Source organism: Solea senegalensis, linkage group LG3, assembly GCF_019176455.1.
Source record: "Solea senegalensis isolate Sse05_10M linkage group LG3, IFAPA_SoseM_1, whole genome shotgun sequence".
In the NCBI taxonomy this organism is placed as follows: Eukaryota; Metazoa; Chordata; class Actinopteri; order Pleuronectiformes; family Soleidae; genus Solea; species Solea senegalensis.
In genome coordinates this window covers 16,916,855-16,927,141 of record NC_058023.1, presented here as the reverse complement: position 1 = coordinate 16,927,141, position 10,287 = coordinate 16,916,855, and the positions used below count along the sequence as shown (strand labels likewise).

The 10,287-nt window shown below is 36.8% G+C and overlaps 1 protein-coding gene across 1 annotated transcript; it reads left to right on the top strand.

Annotated features, from left to right (window-relative positions):
• Positions 1 to 782: 782 nt before the first annotated feature.
• zgc:92664 (uncharacterized protein LOC436695 homolog) lies at positions 783 to 6,253 on the top strand. Its single transcript, XM_044022081.1, has 5 exons — positions 783 to 1,061; positions 2,083 to 2,177; positions 2,704 to 2,909; positions 4,685 to 4,792; positions 5,267 to 6,253. Exons 1-5 carry the CDS (start codon positions 1,041 to 1,043, stop codon positions 5,329 to 5,331), a joined length of 495 nt encoding a protein of 164 aa, XP_043878016.1. The 5' UTR covers positions 783 to 1,040; the 3' UTR covers positions 5,332 to 6,253.
• Positions 6,254 to 10,287: the final 4,034 nt, after the last annotated feature.

Below are 10,287 nucleotides of genomic sequence, written 5' to 3'. Positions count from 1 at the left end.
AGGTAACCAAATTTTATTATAGATGAGTTGGCTGACATCTTCTCACGGGCCTCTTCTCCTGTCACTCACATGCACTGTTGTGTGTATCAAAATTTCAAATGATAAATGAGTCAATTTATTGGTTGTACCCGAAACAATACGATTTACGCAAAATCACAGTAATGATATTAACAAGTTAATCCAAAAATGCACAGGCAATGTATTGATATCCCTCACAGTTATGCAGTCTATTCCGAGACGAGACCGAGACCTTCAAAAAGTGGTCTCGAGACCAAGACCGATCTCAAGTAGCTACTACAACACAATGTCTCGGGTGTATTTACTTAAAGGTAGCTATCCGATTACAGGCTGATCCGAGAAAATGCATTTTAATGCCAGGTCTAAAGGGGGCCTAAGAGTTCATTTAACACAAGTTAAGCTTAGGACCAAGTGCTAAGATTAGCTCTTTAAGTATTTATGTAACACTAACAGAGTTCAATACAATCTGAAGCTGATTTAAAATGAACTATTTTAGCATGAAAATTCGACAGTGTACAGTATGTGATCATATAGACAGTTGTGTTAAACTGAACTAAAATGAATGAACTGTTGTTATTTTACATATTATTTATTCAATTATATATCGTACCTTATACACATAATGCTTGTCTATTGTCTGTTTTGAACGTTCTGTCGTTGTTGTTGATAGTGATTTTAAATACAGCCTAAAAAAAAACAACTCTTGATTCCCACTCCTTACCAGTTGGCGGCGATACCGCGCAAATAGGCTGTTTGCTGTCAAAAACAACAAAGAAGATAATTGTAGTGAACATGTAGATTAGGAGAAGTCTCCCTCTGCTTGTACAGTAAGCGGTTTGGCTGCTGTGCTCATGGCATTTGTATTTCAACGGTAATTTGCATTTTGCGCTGCTGGGTTCGTGCGCGGGACCCGTCCATGTGCACAGAGCGAGGGGAAGAAGAGGAGCAGATGTGCGGCTGCGTCAGATTAGCCACACTGCTGTTAGCATTTTAGCTGCGTATGCATCTTGAACAACAGAACAATGACGTCAGCTTCCACTAAAGTAAGTCACAACTACTGTTCAGCATGAATGAAGCCCCCCAAGTAGCCTGAGCTCAGCACATCATCGAACTCTCCTCAGGCACAAAATATTGTTTTTCTTTATTTAGATACACTTTCCATCAGCATAGGGCAATTTCATGACATTTAACCGAGCGCACGATTGTTGTGTGTTCGCTTGTATGTGGTCAAATTGAGGTCCACAAATATAATCCTTCCAGATCTGTCGCGCTTCATGCTCCACGCACATGCAACAACGACCATAAAGCTACTGATGTTACTTCCTGCGTAGCCGTATTGGCATTTCAAAGTAAGGGTCTCTTTTCGAACATTTATTCCAACAAAATATATAAATAAATAAAATAGCGCCACCTGTGGGAAGAAAGGGTAAGTAAAATTGGAACATTTCTAAAACACTATGTGGTCCAAACTACTCGCATCGTCAATTTAACAGGTACACGTTAACAGTTTCAACATACATATTCCTGCACTTTCAAACATTATTTTTCAAAACTCTGGTTTCTTCTCCTTGTGTAGCAGGTGCAGATGTGTGAAGGCAGTTTCTTCTTACTGTGTGATTATCTTCAGTTCTTATACGATAGCTGTGGGTGGTGTTTCTGCAGTTTAAGCCTGTGGCCATGGAGTGTATACTTAAACATGTAACACACATACAAATGTGTCATTGTCATGTAGTTACAGTTGGAAGCATAGCAAACAAGAATAGTCAACAGATATATCTCAAATGGTAACATGGAGTTAAGGTCACAAGGATGCAGAAGGCGTAATTGTCTAATACAGAAATAAACAAATTATTAATGCAACGGCATTCTTCAGTCATCCATCTGTTTGTAAATATATTCTATGTAGAAAATGAATGAAAACAATTACAGTCCAGCTGATATGTGATTAGTAGAACCAAACTATTGAACATCATAGATATTTAAAAGTCAGTGGTAGCAACTGACATGAAGATTTCTTGAAAACAAAAAGTGTGTTTTTTGTGTGTGTGTGTTTGTGTGATATAGGTCGGGGAGATATTCTCTGCAGCTGGAGCTGCCTTCACCAAGCTCGGGGAGCTCACCATGCAGCTGCATCCAGTGGTGGACTCCAGCCCTGCAGGGTAACGCACACACACACAGTCTGCTTTCCATGACTTCAGAGAACATTGACTTGCTTTAATTTCCTAGAGACTAACTCTAACTTTAACCTTAACTACTACTGGCCTAACCTGAACCTAACCCAACCCTAACCTCATTCATACAAAATGTCTTCACCTTATAATGTAAATTTTACATTATGGGGACTTCATTTATTGATAATGTGACTGTGTAAACCGACCCTAACCATAATTCAAATCTAATACCACTTAACTAGTTTCTCAGAAATTAGGTTCTGCCTCATTAGGACCAGGTTCCAGTCTCCATGAGGATAATGGATCTACTTTTATAGGGCTAACAATTAATTAATTACTAGATCAGATTACATCTTTAACATTATACATTATAAAAACATAAAGACATAAAGAGCTGAGATGTTTGTTTGGTTCAGATCTTTTTTGTTTTTAACCTGAAAATGTAAAATGACCATTAGGCTCATCTATCTTACAACTGACGATAAAATACCGTGACTTCCCATCCTCCCTCCAGGGGTCAGACCAAGAGCACAGTGAAGAGGAAGCTGTATGAAGACGGAGCTCCGCTCACCACCTGTGACGGGCCCAAGAAGGCCACCAAGAAAGCCGCTGTGGGCACCCCGAATCTCATCTCTGTGCCCACAGCTCAGGTCGGGGTGCCGTCACGTCTTCAGAGCCCCAGCTCCAACCAGGCGCCTCTGAAGAAACAGAAGACTGCAGGTGAGTCCAGCAGCAGCACCACCACATCATGAACACTTGCAGGCCACTACTGCTTAAGTCTTTGATATCTTAAGAACATATCTATAAATACTGCTTAATCTTGCCTTAAGACAGCATTTTCTGACAGGAAATTTAGTTGAGAAAATGAGTGATTTTAGCTTACAGGGAAACAGGAGCTGTTGGTCTCAAACATGTCACTGAGTAAAATCAGAATGAAGGGTTTCAAACACCAAAGTCACAAAATAACACTTTGAACTTATTGATGGAGGCAGCTACGGATCGATCACGGTGTGCAATGATGTAAAATCACTGATTTTTTCCATGAACGTTGGTGTAACGTGAAGTGTTCAGTTTCCAGTCATAAAATGCTGTCTTAACAATGATCCTTACACTATTATAGACTTAAGCTGATATTGATTTTAGTGGCCATGTTTTCACTGATTGTGTCTCAATAGTCAAGGCTGCATCAGTGTTTATTCTACTACATGTCCAAAGTTGTTTGGGTAACGGCAGCACAATGGTAGAGAGAATCGTCTTTCAACTTGAAGGTTGTGGGTTTGATTCCCCGCTCCTCGAGTCTACATGCCGATGTGTCCTTGGGCAAGACACTGAACCCCACGTTGCTCCTGACTGCTGTGCTGGCAGTGTGTGAATGGGTATGAAAGGTGTGTGATAAAAAATGCCCTGTGTGAACGTGTGTGTGGGTGAATAGCATTAACATCTGCTGTGAATAATGAATAATTATAACGTTGACTTGAATAGTACATACATGATGGTGTTAAACTATTGTTGTAGTTTTATTTTTGTACAAATTCTGTTCATCTAATCATAAATCTAAGAGGAATCTAAGAGGAGTTATAATTGTAAATCATAGGGTGGCTAATGACTTGATTATTTTTTCAATTCTTTCTGTTTATTCAGAATGCTAGTAACATTACAATATACAATAATTTTGCAGATTAAGTTAAGTGCAAATATCTTATTCTATCAGAAAATCACCACATACATTATCTCGAGGCACTGTACATAGACAAGCTTTAAAGATGCTAGCTGTTGCTAGTATTTTGCAGTTCAGTGTGCTCAGCGTGATGGTGTTTTCTTCCTCAGTGAGACTTGTTGTCGGTGTTGTGGATAAATGAGCTTATTCTGAGATATGTATGAGCTTTTGGCATTTATTTGCCATCTCAACAGCTTCACACTGAACATACGCTGCTTTGTTACCATTGTCATTCTCATTTATATCCATTAAGGTTTATGTGCCGATATGTATGCATGAGTGTTAGCGCCACTTAGCTTTCATGTTAGCCTTACTCCGAGCACCGTCTTTCATTGTTAACTTGTCATTTGAGTATTGAACAGTCAGAATAACAACATTTAAATATCAGCCATTGTAATCTGCTTATTGTAATGTTTCAATTGCAATTTTGAATCCAGGAGCATTAGTTTATTTGCATATGTTAACAACAAATAATTTCAGTCTGCGTTTCCCAAACTTTCTCTACAGGGACTTACATTTTTAAAAATGGCAAACTATTATGACCCAAATTAAGCAACTGATTTACAGCCATATTTGTAACACTTGATATCATTTTGATATGGTAAACAAGTCATTTCTTTAGAAAATTCATAAAAAATGAATGTTATGCACATTTCCCACAACTGATCCGTGTGTTTGGGAACCACTGGTTTAAGTGATAGTCGGTGCTCTGGCTTAGCTACACTGTAGTGTTTAATGATCAGTATTTGTGTGTGTGTGTGTGTGTGTGTGTGTGTAGACGTGACCCTCAGCGCTCTGAACGACTCAGATGTCAACAGTGACCTTGTGGATATCGAGGGACTAGGTCAAGGGTCCAACTCCAAAAAACTCATCAACTTTGATCAAGGTGAATCAGCTATTGGACACCATGAATGTCCATTATTAGTGATGTGGGTCAACAGTGTGTCAAGCATTATTAGAAACGACATCTGTACTTTTAAAGTGCCCGTTTCTAATTTTCTTTTTTTTTCTTCAAACTCACACTCTTGTAATGAACGACATGAAAATATGATGGGGTTTTTTTTGCCCCACCTCTTTACAAAGTCTTGTGAATCTTGTACATCAGTGAAGGACGTTTTCATAAATGAGACTATGTTGAACAATAATGCAAGAACAATCATTTTCTTTGAATATTTTTTGGGTGCAACAAATGTGGATTAATCCACCACTGAAAGTAGGCCCTTCTAAAACCACAATTTCACAAGGAACAACACTATGTCTGCGAAAAGTTCCAGTAGGGAACCAGTGTGGTCGACTGTAGACTTACCTTGGTTGAAGCTGTACATTTATGTTACTGACACACATGTGTTTGTCTCTGTAGATAATCTGAACCTGGACTCCAGCCTCATCATGAATCCCAGTGATCTTCCTCTGCTCTCCCGCTGACCTCTGACTTCTACTTCCTGTCGTCTTCATACATAAAAACGGGGGGAATACAGCATGTTGTACATAAATGAACTGTGCTACAGGATGCTGAGTCCGTGTCATACAGGACATTTGGATCATTTTTATTTAAGACATTTGGTTTTTTTCATGTGGAATTAGTTCCAAAGTTTAGTACGAGGTTCTGAGATTCACTCCATCTTTAAATAGAAAACAGGAAAAAGAAGATCAGGTCAACATTGCTTCATTGTGTTTCATGTTCAAGTCAGTCAAACCACATAGTAACAATGGCTCCACGAGCAGAACTCTATTTGTACTAAACCATTTTCAGTGTGAGTTGACTGAGGTTCCATTCAGTCCTGGTATTAAAGGGACAGTTCAAGTTCTTTTGAAGTGTAATTGTGCCTTTATATCCAGTCAAGACTGACTGGTGCGTGCTGCCGTGTCACATGAACACAAGTAATTGGAATAAAAGCCTCATCAGCCTCAAATGAACCAAATTTCATTCGGAAGAAGAGTGCTAGTATACGGCGATCGTCATTCGAAACAATGTTTCTATAAACTGTTGATCGGATCATGACTCCCTTGTTTGGTGCTAGCATGTGTCTGATTCAAAGAATAATGAACAGACACGAAAGTCACAGACGGGGAAGATGAGTAAAATGCGAAGGATATTGGACAGCGAGGGAATCTCAGTTGGATTCAAGACCTGTACATGTGAATGGATGACTTGGTATGAATGTTGATACCAGGTCTGAATGTGGCCTAAATGTCTTGTGTTGCTGTAAATGACATAAAGTCATTTGTGTCATGCTCCATTTAGCATCATAATCATATCACATAATATTGAAAAGAGAACATCATTTTTTGTGTAGATTAGACGATATTTTGTAAGAACAGATATTAAAGTAGCAGGAACTTGAAAGTTAGTGTGGAAGTCATTTCTTTTGTGACATGTATGTTGCAATTATAAAACGGCATGGTCAGGCATACTCTAATTAAAAACATGGCTGCCAGCAGGGACACATGGACATTTTAATTTTAACAAAGGTCTGAAGTTTGTGTCGCTTAGTAAATTTCTTACAATACACCAAAATCCATGGAAAAATTCACTGATTTTACATCAGGAGTTATTGATCCACTGCTGACACCATTAATATGTTTAATTGTGGTTCTCAACACCCCCCCCAGAGGACAGAATTCTTTTCACACTGAATTGAAATACTATTGAGAACCTGATCATATTTATTTACCTGTACCTCCCGACACCTCACCATGCCCCGCCCCACCATTTGAGAAGTACTGGGTCAACCACAGTGGAAAGTGAACACAAACCTCAAGGCAGTAGTAGACTAGCAGCTCCTGTGTCCACACAAACTGATTTTCTCTCTGGACTGATCTGATTTTCAGATTAAAAAATGCTGATGAGACAAACATATTCATATTCATATTATTCAAACCACAAAATAAATCGTGACAAGAGCAAATGTGTGCATTATGTAGAAACTAATTTACAGCCATATCTATAACACTTAATATCATTTTGAACTGGTCAGCTAATCTATTCCAAAAGATTGTTGATAAATCCCAACTTCATTGTATGCATTTATTTATTTAAAACGTATACAAATAAAATTGTAACTAAAAGTTAGGGACAATTTTGCAAATTTGTTTGAGCCCCCCACCACCCCCTCTACAAAAAAACCCAAAGAACCAAATAATTCATTGCCACCCTTCTTTTGATATCAAGTCATTTCTTGAATGAGTGTAACATGTTTTCTGTGAGTGAAAGTGTAACTACAGTATGAGGAGTAGACATTTTGTTTTACAAATGTGGGACTTTATTAATGGTCATTATAAAAAAAGAATTGTTCACCTTCATGCGTTGATAAATATAAGTATATGAGGTACAAACACATGTTTATTTGCTGGAGAAAGATGGAGATGAAGAGGAGTGTCCGTCAGACAGGAGCAGCACGTATCATACTGGTAATGCAGAGACAACTACCAGTAATGATGTGCTGCTACAGCCTGACACACTACCAAACAATATGGCCAGAAATCACTGCAGATTATTTATTTTTTAAGCCCATATTTTTTTTTAACAAAAAAAAATGTTCTTTTTTGCCTCCATCTGATTAAATATAGCTGTTTTGTGATAACACATTCAATATAGAACAATACATAATAAAGACAATACAAGTAACAGGCTGTAATTAGTTGACTTAAATAACAAATTATTGAACAACGGTCTGTCTGTACAATCACATTATATGTCTGCACTGCAGTGAAATCACATACATTATTTTCAAAACCAACAATGCAATCAGAGATGGCAGACTTCACCCCAGGCCTCTGTTGGTCATATTGGCAAGTGCGGAAACACAAACAGACAGACAGACAGACACACACACGCACACAAAGGTGTGGGTGATACGTAAAAATGTTCAGTCAATTTGATAATTAGCATGATAAATACCAGATAATGAATTGAAACTTGTTAAAAAGTAACATTTATAAAAGCAGTAACATGAAATGAACATTAGGGATGAGCAGCCACATTTTAAAGATATTTTAGTTGATCAGTTTTTACATTTGAGGGAGCACAAAGGTAGTGTTGGTTATAGAGATATCCCTAATAGATATACTGTATATTGAACTTTTCTTATGTTGCTATTAAATAGTGCTTGAAGTGGGTCAGTACTGTCTGGTACGTAGTGACCGGACTTCTTCATTTTACCATTCAAGTACCGCCACTTTTATTTGTGTACAGGCATGTCTTCATTTTACTATTTTTGTAGTACCGCCACTTTTATTTGGGTTCCAGCACTAAGTGACATTCAACCCTTTTTTTGCGAGAGTCTGTTTGTATCAAGTGTTTCGAGGTTTCATATAAATATATATACATATATATGTATGTATATATACATACATATATATCATATATTTGATATTGTCAAACAAGAACAATATATATCAGCTGTTAAAAATGTGTCACTAATGTTTTGATGTATTCACTCACTTCCTGCCACAGTTGTGTCCTGGAGGACAGCAGACTGTGCTTGTAACATGAGTCCAGTTTTCTGTTACTTCAAAATTGACTAAATGTTGAAATAAATATTTCTATATTTCTCTATATTTATGCTATATTTTATTCAGTGAAAAATATGTTTGTTGTAAATATTAATAGGCATGAATGAGTGTGAATGGATGAAGTTAAGTGTAAGGGTGCTCTCTAAAAGTAGCAGTGGCCTCCTGAAGAAAAACATTTTTTCTGTTTCTCATTCAGTGACTACACACACACACACACACACACACACACACACTTGCCGGTTATATCCCGATACATGAATCGGATATATATAAAACTGCAGACAGGTTGTTTATCTGAACATGTGGACAAATATGGACAAATTCTGCTACAACATTAAGAAGTGTAATTAAGTGCATTTTTTTTGCTATTTAAAATGTATAAGTCAATCCCTTATCATTTGTTTTATCAATTTATAATATTTAGTGTATTTCACTTATTTATTCAATATAATGAATATGATGATTATCAATGGAGCAGTCTTTCAAACCAGGAAAAGTCATCACCTTATCACGATATCCAAAATCTAAGACCATAGCTTGTCTCGCGTCACAAGACAGATATAATGTCTATAACTTGCCCAGCCCTAATGACAATTAATTTACATCTTTATATTCATAGAATATAGACAGGTTCATATTTTGATAGAATCATGTTAAATCTACTGCCTAGTGAATATGGATCTGAAGCTTGAATCTTTCAGCCCTTGTCCATAAGATTACTTTTCATGGTTTCAAATATTCTCTAGTTTTTGTCAAGACAATGTTAATTAATTAAAAATAAATAAATAAATTGTGCACACAAATGAAGTGGCTGTTAAAATGAACAAACGTCAGATGGATTATTGTGTAATTAGTTCATGCTACTGCAAATTAAGGTCACCACTGTTTTTTTTTTTTTTTAATTAAGCTATTGATTATTTTCTTGGTTAAATGATTAGTTGTTTCTGCAATAAATTATCCTGACCATGATGTAAAAATGTCATTTTCATTGATTTTTCATAAACCTCAAATTAACTACAACCTTGAATGTTTTTTTGTTTTTGTTCACAAGCCAATGACATTTATAGAATAAGCTGAACTTAAATAACTTGTGTAAATAAACAAAATAAAATCAATTCAATTGATTAATAATTCAGTAAATGGTTGCGGGCCTTATAGATCGTTGCGTCCGCTCTGTTCAGTATGTCAGTGATGGCTCAGCAGCTGAAATGCAGACATATACTGAATGTATAATTTTATTGCCCATAAAATCATGAACGTGGTAAGATTATGGCACATCTGTCTTTTTCCCCTTGACACTAATGTTTTTACATGGTGTTACAATACAGATGTTACAGTGGATTTTGTTTCAGGAGTGGGGGCCAGTCTGGCAGCTGCTGCTTGCTACAACCACACACTACGACCATTCACAGCTGAGTGACACACTGTATATGAACACACTTTGCTCTCATATTTCAATTATGAATGTCAAAGACAATGCTGTTTGACTTTCCTGAATATGTTTATTTCATTTCCACGTGAAAGTGGAAATAACACATATAATCTGATATGTTTGATTGAAAAGGTGTAGTTCTGTGTAAAATTATTAACAGGTAGGATCAAATAATTCACTGACTACAGTCACTGTCATTCATGTAGGAATGCAACGCTTTTATTATTAATTGATCTGTCAAGTATCATCTGATCTGAGACGGCCAGATGTCTACATCAAAAAAATTTTATTTAATAGCAGTGAAACATAATTTGTTTCATCTATAAAATAGAGTTAGAATAGAATTTTGAAATGTATGAGTAAAAAGGACACTTGTTTTCAGTGTTTCAGGACAGAGGTTGAGCAGTTCATCATCCAATTAACGGGGCCAATAT